General features: G+C 40.5%; 1 protein-coding gene across 6 annotated transcripts in view; it reads left to right on the forward strand.

Moving 5' to 3' along the window:
* si:ch211-266o15.1 (zinc finger MYM-type protein 4) overlaps positions 1-16,553 on the forward strand; it is a 49,013-nt gene that overhangs the window by 4,533 nt on the left and 27,927 nt on the right. For 3 of the 6 annotated variants that reach the window (XM_022201638.2, XM_022201633.2, XM_022201632.2), the window contains 13 exons: positions 2,156-2,756; positions 8,925-8,977; positions 9,059-9,208; positions 9,496-9,559; positions 9,997-10,056; positions 11,435-11,631; positions 11,924-12,048; positions 12,773-13,007; positions 13,101-13,316; positions 14,884-15,034; positions 15,628-15,743; positions 15,847-16,209; positions 16,303-16,453. In XM_022201638.2, the coding sequence (XP_022057330.2) occupies positions 2,156-2,756; positions 8,925-8,977; positions 9,059-9,208; positions 9,496-9,559; positions 9,997-10,056; positions 11,435-11,631; positions 11,924-12,048; positions 12,773-13,007; positions 13,101-13,316; positions 14,884-15,034; positions 15,628-15,743; positions 15,847-16,209; positions 16,303-16,453 (2,482 nt within the window). The remainder of the gene's footprint in view (positions 1-2,155; positions 2,757-8,924; positions 8,978-9,058; positions 9,209-9,495; positions 9,560-9,996; positions 10,057-11,434; positions 11,632-11,923; positions 12,049-12,772; positions 13,008-13,100; positions 13,317-14,883; positions 15,035-15,627; positions 15,744-15,846; positions 16,210-16,302; positions 16,454-16,553) is intronic. The other 3 variants (XM_051950616.1, XM_022201635.2, XM_022201634.2) reach the window with 2 other exon arrangements.

The raw sequence follows: 16,553 nt of genomic DNA on the forward strand, positions 1-16,553 counted from the left end.
AAATGTTGTGTTCCTTTGCAGACACTTTGTGATCTGGAAGTTGTAATGTGGAAATGATAAACTGAGGCTGAATGTTGTTGAAATTTAACTTGTTTTACTTGACAAATTTCAGCTTTTTCATAATGTTTTGTACAGAAATCATTCCTTAAATATGAGCATTTTCAGAACATATTTTATTGCGTTGAAACAAATGGAACAATTTGGAGTTGTGGTTATTTATGAATTATTCTGCTCTGATTTTACTGGTCCGGTCCACTTGAGATAAAATTTGTTTAAAATGAGATTGACACCCTTGGTCTAGACAGAAGCAAATTCAAGTTTTTTAACACAAATGTGATCAAGTTGGTCTTTTATAAATAACTACAGAAGTTCTAGATGTCGAAAATGAAGATATCCATCTCGACCTCATGCAGCCAAAAGTTCCTGAACGATCAGTTTCCGGTACCGTAGAAATGACTGTTGCTGGATACCAAGCTTGCACATCATCACTGACAAAACAGCAACTGAACACCATCAGAGGAGAATTTAAACTGTCAAACAAGCGCTGAAATCGTCAGACTTGTTTGATCAGTGTGATTTGTCTAAACTACTCTGTCAAACGTGTCTCCATTTCACAGCCATGAAGTACTTACAGAATGGTGCAGATTTGCTACTGAAACTATGATTTGTCCCACGATACTGATGCTAAAGCTGCTAATAGAGGGAACTGTTCTGACCAAAAAAATGATTTCTGTTTTAGATTGTAGAACCTGGAGTGAATGTAAAACTGATTTGGTTGCAGTTTGTAACAGATCCCTGAGCTAAAACCCACACTCACCCACCTGTGGGTGCCGTGGAGAAAAAAAAATGTCATGTTGTTGATGCTGGCTAAAACGTGGAGGAAACTTTTGCCACAGCTGTTAGAGTAACTGGTTGATTTCATGCCCAGATGTTGTCAAGCTGAACGATGACAAACCAAATACTAAAACATTGTAATTTAGATTCATATTGAAGCCACTGTTAGGTGTCCAAATACGTTCCTTGTCTTTATTTAGAACACAATGCATCTATTGTTCAATCATTTTAAACCTTACAAAGTTATTTTTGTGGGATATTTTGCTTGATTGCTAAAATCTGCATAAATGAAGTGGGGGAATACAACATACTACATGAATACCTCTACCTAAAGAAAGGCGGCTTCAACTTAAAGGGGAACTTGGGTTTTTTTTCAACCTGGGGTCTGTTTTCATATGTCATTTCATACATGTGAGTGATGGAGAAATGAATTTTCGACATAGCTCCAGTATTTAGCCAGGCAGGCAGCTTAGCAGCTCAGCTAGCAGCTCGGCTAGCGAAAAGCATGGGGCAGCTGGCCCCCCGCGTCAAAGTCCGCCCTAACGTGCTTTTTCCTCCACACTGACCGGCTCGGATAGTCTCAATGAGTGTACTAGAGATGAGAAGTGAACGAAAACCTCCACATTACCTGGCGATCGCTCTTTGTTGTGGTCTGTATCCAAATCTCAGGACGCTAGAAAGCAAATCAACAAAAAGCGATCACCAGGTAATGTGGAGGTTTTCGTTCACTTCTCATCTCTAGTATGTTGTGGGACACTCGTTGAGACTATCTGAGCCGGTCAGTGTGGGGCAAAAAGCACGTTAGGGCGGACTTTGACGCGAGGGGGCCAGCTGCCCCACACTTTTCGCTAGCCGAGCTGCTAGCTGAGCTGCGAAGCTGCCTGCCTGGCTAAATACTGGAGCTATGTCGAAAATTCATTCAGTTCCCCTTTAACTTTCTAGCGGGGGAGAAAGGTTGGATGTGGTTTTACATCTGGGGCAACCTCTCAGGGCTTGTGGCTCATTTACTTTGTCTTTAAATTGTGAAGTGAAACTTTCCCAGCACTTTTTTGTGACCGATTGCTGTTGATTATAAAGTCAAGTTAAACCATTTTGAGATCAGTGTGATCTGACAGGTGATCCGGTATTACCTGATATATGCAAAAATATACTTTTACACGTTTCTCAGAGTTTACTGTAGTTTGTTCTGAACATGAGGAAAGAATAGGAAGTGTATGTTTTGTAAAAAGTGTACAACTTTGTGTGTATGTTTACATTAAAGGTGAAAGTTTAAATGTATGGAAACTGATGTGAGTTTGCCTCTTGTGACCCATTTTTACAGCATGAGGAGCACATGTCCAGAGTGTTTGATGAAGTGATGGGTCTGGGGGAATTTGCTGACTCTTCCTTGGGCTCTGCCACTTCTTCCAAGAGCGGCGGTCAGGACGATCCGAAGGCCGTGGACGAAACTTCAGGGCAAGGAGAAGAACAGCAGCCGGCTGAAGAAGAGGACAGCAACAGCAGCAGACTGGAAGAAAAGATGGATGAAGGGGTGGGAGACTCTTCGTTTCCTCGCATCGCTTCCTCTTCCTCTGAAAAGCCCTCCTCGTTCAACATGGGAACCAATGAAGTGGGAGGGGGAGGAAGTGGAGGCGCAGCGTTCGATGACGCGCTGGACGGCCTTCCTTCCTTCGGGCAAGAAGAAGAAGAGGAAGACTGGCACTTCGCCCTGCCAATGGGCACCTTGGAGGATGTGGATGTGAGCAAGGCCAACAGAAAAATAAGCCAACCTGGACAGGAGAACAGTGTAGCACAAGGAGATGCTTTTCCTCCTGAGCCCAGAGAGGAGGAGGAGGAGGAGGAGGAGCAGGAGAGGGCTGGGAGCCAAGCGTCTGCCAACACATCCCACTCCTCACAGGACCACACACCGGACAACAGCAGAGGTAAAGATGGTTCACTTTTAAAAGGACAAGACTGATCCCATATTGCAAGTATCTGCCCACCTCATGACATCAAATGATCTTCATGAGACCTTGTCACACCAAAACAGCAGATTTCTAGGGGGATTATTTCCAGTTTTACTAAATTTGTACACAACTTCAGTGATGATTAGTAACTGAGAGTAGTATTTAACCTGTAATAGACAGATAGTCAGAAATATAACCCTGATAATGTCAGAATAATGTTATCAGTGTTGGGCTTGAGCTTAGAAATGTCAAATTTCTTTTAATCCTCCTGTTGTCTTCATTTACGGTCACCAAAAAATATTGTCTCCTTGTATGAAAAAAATGTAAAAAAAAAATTCCCCAATTTTTTTTGAAAATTTGCAAAATCTTCAGGAAGAAAATTCCAATAATTTCATAAAAAATTCCCTTAAATGTTTTATTTTTTTTAAAAAAATCCCCCAAATTTGGCAAGACAATTCCTTTAATATTTTCAAAAAATGAGTAAAAATCCTAAAAATCCTAAAAATATCTAAAGGGATTACATGTATACTAAGATTTTCTTCGAGAACATTCACAAGAAAAATCAGCCAAAATCAGGCAAAATTCGCTGGATTTTGGTTGATTTTTTTGTGAATGTTCTTAAGAAACATGTTTTTAACATTTATTTGTTTTTTCCCACCAAAAATGTTCAAAAATTTCTCAAAAATGTGGACATTAGAAGTTTTGCTGTGAAAATGTTTTTTGTTTTCCCCATAATTTCAAACTTTAAAATGGATCAATTTGACCTGCAGGACATCACGAGGGTTGAACATTTAGAGGACCACTCATTCAAAGTTCACAACTGTTCCCATTTCACATCATGGAAAACATGAACATTTCCTTTATACAGGGGGTCCTCGGTTTCAGCATCAAAGACCTACAATGTTTTTTTGTTACGTCAGATCTGGTTATGTGGAACTAGTTGGCGAGTGGAGCGGATGAATACGTGGTCACGTGGCGCTAAAGTACGCCTTTGTTTCCATTCTCCGGTTGTACTCCACCTTGGATTGTGCTATATTCACTAACTTTTGGCCCTTCATTATGGCTTCCAGAGTAAGTCAGACTCTTCTGATGCTTGGAAGAAAAGGAAAGCCGTGTCCATGGGAGTGAAATTAGAGTAATTATAATAAAACGCTGGGAGCAGGGCCCAACACTGACCAACATCGGTCAAGTTGTAAAAACAGGTCAACATATTGTAGCGACCCTCTGTAAAATCTGGAACTGAACAATAAACATTGAAACATCAACAACAGTATCAGTCCGTTACAATATTCTGTTATCTTTTAGTAAAATGATTCATGCGTGCATTAAAGTCGTTGGCGTTCAAGACTTTATGAAAAACTGATCAAATTTGGTAACATTTTTGCTGGACTTACGTCTGTCTGTAGGAACGGAACTCCAACGTTCGTAGAGGACCTCCTGTATTATTTCATGAGACCATGCAAAATCCTAAAGCTCTTCTCCTAAGAATTCTTTAGTAGTACATTTATGAAGTTTGACCCTGTGAACCAGATTTCATAACATAATCTCATCAGCCTTAGCCTCAGAGCTTAGAAAACACTTTTTGATCGTATATTTTCCCAAGAAGAATCACTTCATTTTTTCATTTTGCTTGACACATTTATTTTATAGGAAAGTATTACTGTTCAGTGCAGATATACTTGAAATTTAAAGAGGTTAAATTACTTCTACACCATGTGATATTTGTTTTTATAAAGCAGCTAGTTTTTCAAGCTTTTTATTAGCTGTAATTTTACATCCAGCAGTTTTATTTCACTGGTGGGATTCGTACTGTGACGTCTGATCACCTGTGTCTATAAAAATAGAAAACTACCTGATTTAACATCGGGTCCACTTTGAAATAGTCTCAGTATTTAGCCTCTCCCAACTTGCTGTGCAGTGTAGAGCATCTCCAAACGTAAATTCACGATGTTAAAAAATGAGACCATGCTGCTGGTGTTACTGACCTGATGCACCTTTTCTGATGTAAGAAACTGCAGCTCTTTCTTTGTGATAGTTAGTGTTTGACCTCTGGATCAGAGCTGTAAATCCTCCTTAGTTGCCAGCGATGATGTTCCACGTGAAGGCTGATCGATCCTGAGCCTGTTGACTGACAGAATTTGTTGTTTGAGGTCCATGCTGGAATCACAACCCACCAGTGGGGGGGACAACCTGTGTGACATCTTGGTTACATGTTGACTGGAAGTTTTTTAATTCTGTGTGATATCTGCTTAGCTTGTTTTTCAGTTACAGCTTATAGTGGCTCGGTTTGGTGCAAACAAGACGATATCATCCTGTTCTGTGTTTGGACAAATACTTGTCTTAGTTGATTGGACCAATTTCTGATATCAACTAGCAGCAGTAGAATTTAGTAAAGGAAGTTTAGACTCAATTCTACCTGGAGCAGGTTTGGACGGACCTTTGCAAAAGGGTTTACAAAACACAAAGAAGTATTTAAAAGAGCGCTGTCATGATTAATTACATTGGTAAGCAGTTTGATGTGATACTAGGCATTTTACACTAATGGATGTCTCGGTGAGATCATCGAGTCCTGCTCTATTGAGAAAAGACTCGAAGACGAAACCAGCTGACACTAATGGAGGCATTGATCTGTCAAGTTTGTCTGAGCTGGGAATAGACAAGAAGCTATTGAAGTGAAGAAGTGGAAGTTCTGGCTTTACAGGTGATGCCAGAGTTTGTTTGCATCAGTAGAAGTACTTCATGGTGAAATACAGCTTTCTTCAGAAAAAAAATGTTCTGATCCCTTCAGTGTGCATCCCAGCAGTCACTCACTGAGCAGCAAAGAAACCTACAACGTGCACAGTCTGTAAGCCTGGCCAGAAGTGGTGTCTCCCATGTGTGGAAGGATGCCGAGTTCACTGTTGGAACCAATGCTGATGAAGATTCACAGACGACTGAAGAAGACGAGTACACACCATCATCTGCAGCCCAACCGGTGTCATCAGTAAATGTCGTTGGCAGCATGAACGAAAACCCTGAAGCCCAGCGCTGTTCTAGACACACAGATGAAGCCAGCAATGTTTTGAATTACAGCAAGCTGTTGCCATAGACTGTATATAAAGATAGACGTAGCATCTGGCTCCAGAATTGAAGCCAACTCGGAAGAGTCAAAAACTTGCAATATCACGCCGTCCGCTAGGGTTGGCTCCAAAAAGCTTTTGCTCCATAGACCCCAATTCATTTTTGGAAAAAATAAAATTTGATAGACTGATTTTCTACAGCTCAGGATTTTTTCCCCGTTAGTTTTCATGGTCAAAATGAGAGATCAAGTGGCCGATCTTCAAATACATCATTACTGAATTTTAAATAAATCGTTAAAGTTGGAGGAGCAAGGGGGGCGTGGCTATACTTGATTGACAGTCTCATTGACTGGTCCTGCCCCGAGTTGCTCTCCGGTCCAGCCTGTTTGATGACGCTTTTTACGTCACTGGCTCCAAAAAATCCAAAATGGCGACCAGGAAGTAGCAAAATCCCGGCTTCATTTTCTCGGCGTTGAAACCTACGGGTGACGTCACGGTTAGTTTACGCCTGGCTGTTGCCTAAGAAATTGTTCGTCATGTTTGCAGTCTTTTTGGGAATGTTCCACATCATTTTGCGATGAAATAACGCAACATGTTTCAGATGGAATTTAGCCCAGACTTGCTTTAACTGTTTCCTGCTGCTGCTAGTTGATATCAGAAATTTGAGCTAATAGTAAGATAGTAAGATCCATCTTTTGTCCAAAAGCACCAAACAAAATCATCTTATCTAGGATACAACAAAACTAGCCGTTGCAAGATATCCGTTATATATTTCCTGATACAAATTTAAAAACGGGTTGAAAAGCATCACACAGATAGAAGTCAGCAGAGAATAAATCTGCCTAAGAAATAAAACCACAGACAGTGAAAAGTAAGAAAAACAGTCTAATTTCAAACAAATTGTAAATGATGATGGAGTAATACAACATTTTTTAACTGTTTATATTTCAGCAATGAACAGTAATATTTTATTTTGACTAATCCTTCTTGGAGCATAGACACCTTGTGCACAGTCATTAGGCAAGTTGTATTGTGGAGCATTAATTTTATTTTTGAAGTAACACAGTGCTCTCAGTCAATCCAAGATGTTAATAAACCTCAAACCTGAAAAAAAAATTTAATTTACTTTTTTATTGAGTTTTTTTTTTTTTTTTTAACATTTTATACAGGAATCGAACTCAGAACAAAGAACAGAAACAATTGTGGTGGGATCACCTAATCCATACAGCATCATCTATTTTCATGTAGCATCAGGGTTTGTAGCAGTCTTTGTTATTTAAACGGTAGTTTTACATAAAGTTGGATCTAATAAGCTTGACACATTTTGTCCATTTTGACCAGGTTTTGTAAAATGAGTCTATTTGTAGTTTTAATCAAAAAGTCACTTTTTCCATTTTATAGATTTCTTGTACATCAAACCTGAAAATGTAACAAAGAAAAAAGTGAGTTTTGGCTTTCTCAGGAGAATATCTATGTGTGCACAATTATTGTCCAACTATTAGTGTGCATAACTATTATGCAACTAAATGGAAAAACCCAAAAATTCCCATCTCACTTTTTTCATTTTAAAGTAAGAAGAGCAAATACACTCAAACTTTCCAAATAATCACTTCTGACATTTTAACAAATATTCAGTGACCAGTGTAGCCATCTTTCTTTTCAGTAACTGTCAGGAGGCTTCCATCTGTGAAGTCTGTTTGTTGATCTGCTGATGATCAACTTTTCCTGCAGCAGCATCCACAGCCTCCCAAATGCTGATCAGAGAGGTGTATTGTCTTCCTTCACTGTAAATCTTTACGTCTAAGAAGGGCCTAAAGTTCTCTGCAGGGTTTAGATCAATGACGATGCCATTGTTCTGTCATCTTTAAGGTCTTTGCCACACAATGGAAGCATGTGATGGAGCTTTGTCCTGCATAAAAATCACAGCCTTCTTGAATGATGTAGACTTTTTCCTGAACCACTGCTTGAAGAAAATATCTTCTGAAAACTGGTGGCAGGTTTGGGGGTTGATTTTAAGTCCATCTTCAACCCAAAAAGATCCAACTACCTCATCCTTAATAATAGCAGCCCAAACTAAAACCCTGCCGGTGGACATCCATCCATCCATCTGGTCCGTTAAGAGCCACTCTCTTTTTGTCCATTCATAAAACCTCTGAAAAATCTGTCTTCAGAAATCTCCTGGCCCAGTGTTTACGTTTCAGTTTTACTTCTGGACACAGCAGATAGATTAAGTTCTATAAAGTTCCTGGTAGCTTCACGTTTAATTCTTCTCAAGTCTTTCACGGTTAATTTGCATTTTTTTTCCTCCACGTTTCTTGCGGCCTTGTTGACTATTTGCAGCAAAACTTTTGATTGTTCGGTGATCACGCCTCAGTAGCTTTTAGCTGCATCCCTCTGAGACATTTTACAATCTTTGACTTTTCAGAGTCTGTTAAATTTATTTTTGGGTCCATTTTGTCTGAGGTAAAGAAGCTGCTAATAATTATGCACACCTTGCTATAGGGTGTTGATCACTTTAGGTCACACCCTCTCTCATTACACAAATACACATCAGCTGATAATGCTAAAAACCAATCAGCATTTAAGTTTATATAGCTTGGAGTTAGAAATATGCATGAAATTGACGGTAAGGTCAAAATACTCACTTGCCTAATAATTGTGCACACAATGTACATTCAAAATATCTCAAAGATGTGTGTTTTTCAGCTCCAAAGCTATGTATGTATAAAGGACCAAATAACTATTTGACTTTTTACTCTGCCAAGGAATTATGGTTTGATCGTGTACATTTGTCTGTCTGTTAGCAACATTACTCATAAACGGACCAACGGATTTGGATGACATTTTCCGGGAAGATCAGAAATGGCACAAGGACCAACTGATTAGATTTTGGCAGTTGTGGAAATGCATATTATTTTACATTGAAGATATTTCTTTTTTTGTTTGTTTGTATTTTGATGTCCAGTACTAACCTCAAGCAATTAATGATTAACTTACACATACAAAATGATGAACTTTATGTGAAAAGGCACAGGTAGTATGTGATGTTGTAATTAAGAAAACGTCTTTTCTGCCCTTCCATCAGATGAAGAAGTCCTCAACCAGACAGAGGAAACCGAAGACAGCCAACAGGGAGAGGTGAGGATTTTAAAAAGGCCATCAATCGACTGCCTCTCTGAATCTTGAGCGGGTAATTCTGAAAGCTGTTTTGCATTTCAGACGTCAGAAGCGGCTCCAATGGAGGACAGTAATCCCCCAGCGTCTCCTGCTGTTAATATTAAAGACGAGCCTATTGATGAGGGCTACGATGCTGCTTTACTGCCTCAGAACTCCATCAGACAGATCAAAGAGGAGCTGGAGCATCAGGAGGTTGGTATAAAGAGAGGAAGTCCATCACTAAACTCAGTTAATGCTCGGTTATAGTTGGTGAACTGGAATTTTTATTACACTGAACAATTCTTCAACCAGAAAATAGTGATATATTCAAACTGAATCTGCTGATAACATATTTTTATAAAAATACAAAAAGTAGACTTGCTGCATTTTGAATGGACAACTAACCTTTTTCTTCAAGACGATTTACAGCAATGTTGTCTTCAAGTGTGAGGAAGGCCACTTGAACAAAATCTGATTTCTTAAGTGTTCGATCTTTTCAGGAAGAACTGAGGATCAGCTCCGTCTACTCAGTAGGTGGAGGAAACACCTTTACAGCTCCTACAAGTGAGTTTATTTGTTCAGTTCATCACCATCAGAACTCATACTCCTCTTTATTCTTTTTATGAAGTTGATAATAGACTCTGAAATGAACTCTGATAACAACAATCACAATGAAATCGAGTCATTTCCACCCCTAATTGCTGGTGATGTTGGTATTAATACAAGTATCAGGTATTAAATTGAAACTCTGATTTCAGCCGTACATAGGAGAGTATCGATGCATGGTCTGCACCGTTACTCTCCATAAGGGGAAAAGTTAAAAAGATTGTATTCCACGCTAAAAAAGTGACTTTGTGCAAAAAAATTCAATGTAAACTGCATCTTAAAAGAGCATTTCCTATTTCAGTGACAGAAGTGTTGCACAAATATTGATCAAACTGTCAAAAATGAACCCTGTTTAAGGAGGTTTTCCCTCACACTGTGATTTCATTGGCACCCAGATTCCTCCTCGTCCGACCCACAGAAAACCCACCCAGGAATGAGCCTGATTCTTAAACCCTGTGAGCGTTTACAACCCATCTTCATTCCTGATCTGGACCAGATACAGCGCCTATCCTTTGTTCTAATCCTGCACCGTTTAAAGCCTGTAGATTAACCTATTATGCACAATGCTAGAACACAAAAAATACAGAAAGGCACATTCAGTAACATTCAATTTAAAAAAGAAATGTCCTGGTTTTTGTTAGAACTTATTTGTTTGAACTTTGTTGTTTTAACTTATTATGTATGGAAGTGTGTGGTGTTGTGACTGTTATGAAGCTGCTGTGACACTGTAATTTCCTGCAAAGGATAATTAAAGGACCTGTCTATCTATGGATTAGTCCTGAACTGTTCAGTAAAGGACATTCGATTTGATGTAATGCTTCCTTAGTTTGATATGCCCTGTGATCCATATGATTCCTGTCTTATGTACTATTCACACGGGATTATTATTATTAGCTGAGGATCTCTGGTAATTTGTGATTTACCTCCTCGTCTGTGTTTCTTGCAGCGCATTTGCACAGGATAAGTGATGTCTGTATTTTACTCACATTTACTGATATCACAGCCCAGATATGATGTCAGATCTGTGCACGTCACAACATCCAGTGTTGTTGTTGGTATGTAGTCGCCATGGCAACAGTAAACACGTCAAAGCAGCAACATGATTTGAGAACAGCGGGTAGCGTTGTCAGGATAGCGGGCTGTCAGGGCGTTTGTATTAAGCCTGTTGAAACAAAGGCCAAGAAAAATGTTTCTTACCGCATGCTGCTCCGCACGTCATCCATCTCTATATCCTCCAAAATTTCCCTCTTCTTGTTGGTCTGATTTTGCCATTTCTGTGAATGCTCCATGGGCCTGTTGTGTAGAGGCCGACTCCTGCATTTGCACCTAAAATGCTGTCAATAGTTTCTACTGCAGCCTCCATAATTCAAGCGGGAAAGAAGTAGAAAAAGGCACGCAATAAAGAAAACAACAACAACTAAAATACCCCCCAATCACTGAGATGCAGATTCACACAGGACTAGTGTTATCACAGGTCGTTGGAGTTTGGTGAAATGTGGTAGGTAATTTGTGGTGGAATTTTTACTTTACAAATTACAGATGTGTTTTGCATTCACACGGGATTAAGATCACAGACATCCTCAGCAGTTATTACAAATCACCGTTGGTCCAGAGGTTAGACTAATCCCATGTGAATAGGGCTATAGTAATCTGTTTATTTTTTACCTACTTACACTCCCAGGATACAAATTCTATATCCAGAGCATTTAGGAGCGTATAGAACACAGCCTCAACTCATTTCTTCTGATGGAGTCCATCTATTGTCTATTTTTTCTGGTATGAGTTCAGGCCTGCTGACTTGCTGTATATTCTGTCTCCTCTTATCCGTTTAAGTTCCTGCAGCGATCCCAGCCCCAACTCAAACGGCCATTTTCATTCCCGGTAGAGGAGCTGTCCTACAAGCCATTTCCTCCCTCCCTCTCAGACCACCAGCTCCAATCCCAGCTCCAATCCCAGCTCTGGCTCCCATACCTCCACGTCCACCACAGCCCCCTGTTCCTGGTAGCGTTCGCTGCAGCGGCTGCTCTAAGGTACTGATGCAAATTTATGCTGCTTCCATTTGAAAATCCATCACACAACAAGCGTCTGCCACACAATGCTCTTGTTATTCAGGAAAACCTCTAAGGAGAACAGCTTTAAATAGCTCTGTTCAGTAATATTTAATGCAACTAACTCATCAGAGGAGTGTTTGCTTAATTAATCCATTGATCAGATATATGAACTGCATGTTTGACAGAAAGAAATTCATGCAGGGCTGTAGTGTTTTCTTTTTTTAGTTCTTTGTGTCATTTTTGTGTTTTGTGTCTGTGTGATGCGCTCCAGGTTCTGCTTAAAGGTCAAACGGCATTCCAAAGAAAAGGCTCGACACAGCTCTTCTGTTCCACGGTCTGTCTGACGGGACATTTGCCTTCAGCCAACAAGAACCGAGCCTGTTTCCAGTGCAACAGGTGCGTCTTTGGTTCTGCTTGACATCAGTAAGGAGTAACTGACTTACATTTCAGCTTTCTGCTCAGACAGAGGTTTTATTTTGTGTCCCTGTGCAGACAGCTGGCTCATAGAAGCTGCATTTTTTACTACAACGATACAATGTACTTGTGAAGCCCCAAACAGAAAAATATCACAGAAAAAGAAGTGTGAAGCTGATTAATTTTTTCCATGAATAATACATTTAATGTTAATCCATGTGACATATATGCAGTATTACAGATATTTGACACTGGGAGGAGTTCTCTTCTCCCCACATTTCCTGTCTCTATACACTGTCCAATAAAGGCTAAAATAAATAACAAAACAAAAGAGCAGCCTAAGCCAATTTGGATTGAATATTTAACTTAATAAATTCCACTATTATATCTGTCCATATCTGATGTCTGCTAAGTAACTGTACTGTCTAAAGCCCCAGTTAATACTTGCAAATTATTCTCGTATTTGCAGTGAGCGCTCTCAAATTAAGTCCAGTGACCGTCAGTGATTTATAACGTGAAGTACTTTGGATCATTACAAGCTCTCCTGTTTTGCTTGCAGCTTCATGTCTTCCCTTATTTTAATGTTTTGTGTCATGCTGTCCTAGACAGAGTATGAAGTATGTTTGGCTTCACCAGGCTTGTAGATCTAGTTTTGATTTTCTTTTTTTTACCATTATATTTATTACCTGTGTTACCATCTTTGTAGGGAAATCTTTCAGCCCAGGGACATGATCACAATTCCAGCAGACGACGGCACCTCAATGCACTTTTGTGGCCAGTTCTGCTTGTCTGTCTTTCGACATAAGAAGAAACAGGCCAACAAGGCTCCTGAAAAATTTATCGACAAACGTTTGGAGAAAAAGCCTGAGAAGCCGCCTGAGAAACCAGTGGAGTACCAGCCAGAAAAACCCTTTTGTAGTGTCTGCAAAGTCACCAACAAGGTAAGAGACTAAGAGCTGATGAAGTAAAGAGGTTTTAGTTGAGTTTAAGTCGTGAGCCGTTGTCCTCATGTTTGACTGTGATCATCTCTGCAGCAGATTGAACACGAGGTCACCCATCAAGGCCGCCTTCACAGACTCTGCAGCGATGCTTGTTTTGTATCCTGGCGCAAGATGCGTCAGTTAGCTATGAACTGCTGTGAAGGCTGCGGACTTTACTGTAATAGCAACTCAGGTTCCTGTCAGACGCTCACAATTGACAGATCTCAGCTCAACTTCTGTGGTCCGACCTGCATCGGCACCTACAAACAGGTACGGCAAAAATAGTTTCTGTTGGTTTTGTTTAAAAATAATTGTGTGTTTTGTTTGGAGCATGGAGATTACACACTACTTAAGCTACACAGTGGTCCCTCGTTCACTTTTCCAGTCTCACTGTATCGTGGATTTTTGAATTTTTTTTTATCGCAGGATTTTCAGTATATTGATATCTTTATATATTTGTTATTGTTGCAAGCTGCATTGAAAAACGACACTGAAGAAAGGATATCTATGTTTTATGCGCTCTGCAACTAACAGATGCTTTTATTTTGACACACAGTTATCAGTAGTATCATAAATGTGGCAGAAAGTGATCAAACACACTCACAGTCCTGGTAACAGAACACTAAACCAGACTAAACTAGGCTGACTAAACCACAAAAACAAAATAAAACACAAACACTGATATCACTGTAACACTAACATGAACCACAATAATCACATTTAAACCCCCAACACCGAAACTCCCATGGTGCATTGCAGCACAGCGGTACAGCCATAGCGACCGGCTCTGCGATCGCTCATTATTTTTAATTTTTTTTTAAATAAGCTTTTCCAAGCCTATTTTTTTTAAATATATGAAAAATTGTAATTAAAACATATTAAAAGAATATTTAATTGAAGTAAAATGCGTAGCGTTCAGCGCTGGGCTCTGATTGGCTCAGCGATCGTAGCATCAGTCTCCTCTGTCTCCTGTCTATAGCAGCATTCAGCATCTCGTTTTGTCCATTTCACATCGACGTCTGATCGCTGGGCGTAGTGTTGCTCTGTGGTGTGTGGGAAGGGTTTATGTAGCCTTAAAGTAAGTATAAATGATAAAATAAATATGGTTGCTACTTCGGGGTCTGAAACGTAACCGAGGGACCACTCTGCTACCTACACCCCCTGTCAAAAGTTTCAGGACACTTTCTCATTCAAATAAAATAGAACCTGTCCTACAATTTTTGACAGGGGGTGTATTTCATCTTAAGGATGTGATCAGGGCAGGACTCTGATCATACATGTAAAGTTTCAGGCAGATTGGAGCATGTTCAGGGCATTTACACAGCATTTGAAATTTCATGGCGAAGGATCAAAATTCCAGAGGTCACCACAGACACGCCCTTTGACTTTGGAAAAAGGTTTTAATAATTTTGGCTCATTAAGGCCTCCTCTATGTACTGGTTGAATTTGAGGTGAATTGGATTTTCCCCCTAGGAGGAGTTCGCTCTAGAAAAAAATGAAAAATGGGCAAAATCTGACATTCAACGCAAAATAGCTCACTTCCTGTTGGGTTTGGAATGTGGCTGTCACTGACTTTTTTGTTCAGCCTGATGTGCTGCATATGTGTACCAAATTTGGTAGATACACCCCCTGTCAAAAGTTGTAGGACAGGTTCTACTGTATTTGAATGAAAACATGTCCTAAAACTTTTGACAGGGGATGTATTTTCAACAAGTAATTAAACATTTTAGCTGAATGGCTTAGAACTCATGTGCCATCAGAAAATCACACCCAGCACCTCATATGCTTTAATCAAATGTAAATCTCTTTCAAACTAATTGTTTATTTTCTTACACAGACCTGCAGAAAGACAGTTGAGTGTGCCTACTGTCACATAATTGCGGTAGTGTCCACGACTATCATGGAGCGAGACCAAAAAGGCAAAGTTCAGCTTTACTGTTCCCCTGCTTGTGTGGAACAGAGTCGGCCACCACAACATATTCTCACTGGTAAGACACAGACAGACACTCCTCACATTTTACAGTTAATTTAGATAGAGGCACTTAAAGCTGCAGCTGGAAGAAATCTAGAAAAGGCAAAAAAATAAAAATAATCAGGACTAAAATATGCAGCCCTCCTCTGTGAGCTCTTCCTTCTACCCTCAGATGCACGAGTCAAACAAAAAGTCCACATTATTTTGCAGCTTCACCCGTTATTCAAACCCAGATCTCCCAAGTGACCGTCCTCCCTCCAACTCGTTCTGTCACCACATCCTGCTGTCATCACAGACTTTGTTGCTTTGAATAATTTTCCACCTACCCTGATGGAAACATCCTGTGATTCACTAAAATCAGCTAACACTGGGTGCAATTTTCTAAAGAGGTGGAGCTAGGAGTAGGTGCAACAGTCTAGTTTCCCCTTAGAACACTTAAGTTAGAATATGCTGAAGGTTTGTATGCAATTTTTGCCCAAAGCATCTTGCCCAGCATAGCTTTAAATGCAACACCAGGCAGAAATCTTTTACTCTGGTCTGTATCACAATACATGATGTGAATGCACATCATGGCAGCTGAGTGTTTTTAATTTCTCTGTTTTCCTGCAGGTACTCCATTCCCATGCAGCCTGTGCAAAGTATCCGCCGTTCCTCAGTATCATCTGGCCATGGTGGACGGAACGATACGTAACTTCTGCTCCTATTCCTGTGTGTCTATATACAGGGTAAAGCATCAGCACCGTGGGATGTTTTTTTTTGTCTGTCAAAGCTGTTGACTTGTCTTCTGTTGGATTTGACTTTCTGTTGTTGTCGCTCTGTGTTTTGCAGAAGTCTGGTCACACGTCTCCACCAGACCTGACCAACGGAACCTCCTCTCTCAGGGACTCCTCCGTCAGAGATGCACCCAAAGCGGGGCCCTCTGCCGGAGCCAGCTCGGTCCCACCCATCCCTCAGGACTTCCCTTCTTCAGCCCCGTACCCAGGCCATCATCCCGGTCATACCTCAGTGCCACCTCTAGTGACTCCTTTCCCTCCCATGGGGTCCCCCTCTGTCCCTGGACAAGCCCAGGCCAAACCACCCCCCAGCCAGCCCCAGAAACCAGCTGACAGTGGAGCAGCTGACATCTCCAAGCTGACCTGCCATCAGTGCGTCAAACAGTTCAACAGCAAGCCGCTGCTATTCAGTCACCAAGTAAGAGATGCATTCATGCTCATTCAGACACCCAGCTGTGTGACTTGTGCAGCACTCTTTGACTATCAATATGTTCGTGCTTTTTCCCTGCAGGGTCGTATTTCTATGTTCTGCAGTAAGACATGCTGTGAGCAGTATAAAGCCCAGAAAAACATCCTTGCGTTGTGCGAGTACTGTAAACTAGCAAAAGTACTCTTTGAAACCATCAGCTACAACCAGCAGGACCTGGTCTTCTGCAGTGAAAGTGAGTCTTCTTTTATCTTCTACACAGTTATTTTTTCATGCAGATGCAGAATGTCTGTTTTGTGCTTTTCAATTCAGTGGGCTTTATTGACCTTATTTCC

The sequence above is a fragment of the Acanthochromis polyacanthus genome, chromosome 1 (genome assembly GCF_021347895.1).
Source record: "Acanthochromis polyacanthus isolate Apoly-LR-REF ecotype Palm Island chromosome 1, KAUST_Apoly_ChrSc, whole genome shotgun sequence".
Taxonomy (NCBI): Eukaryota; Metazoa; Chordata; class Actinopteri; family Pomacentridae; genus Acanthochromis; species Acanthochromis polyacanthus.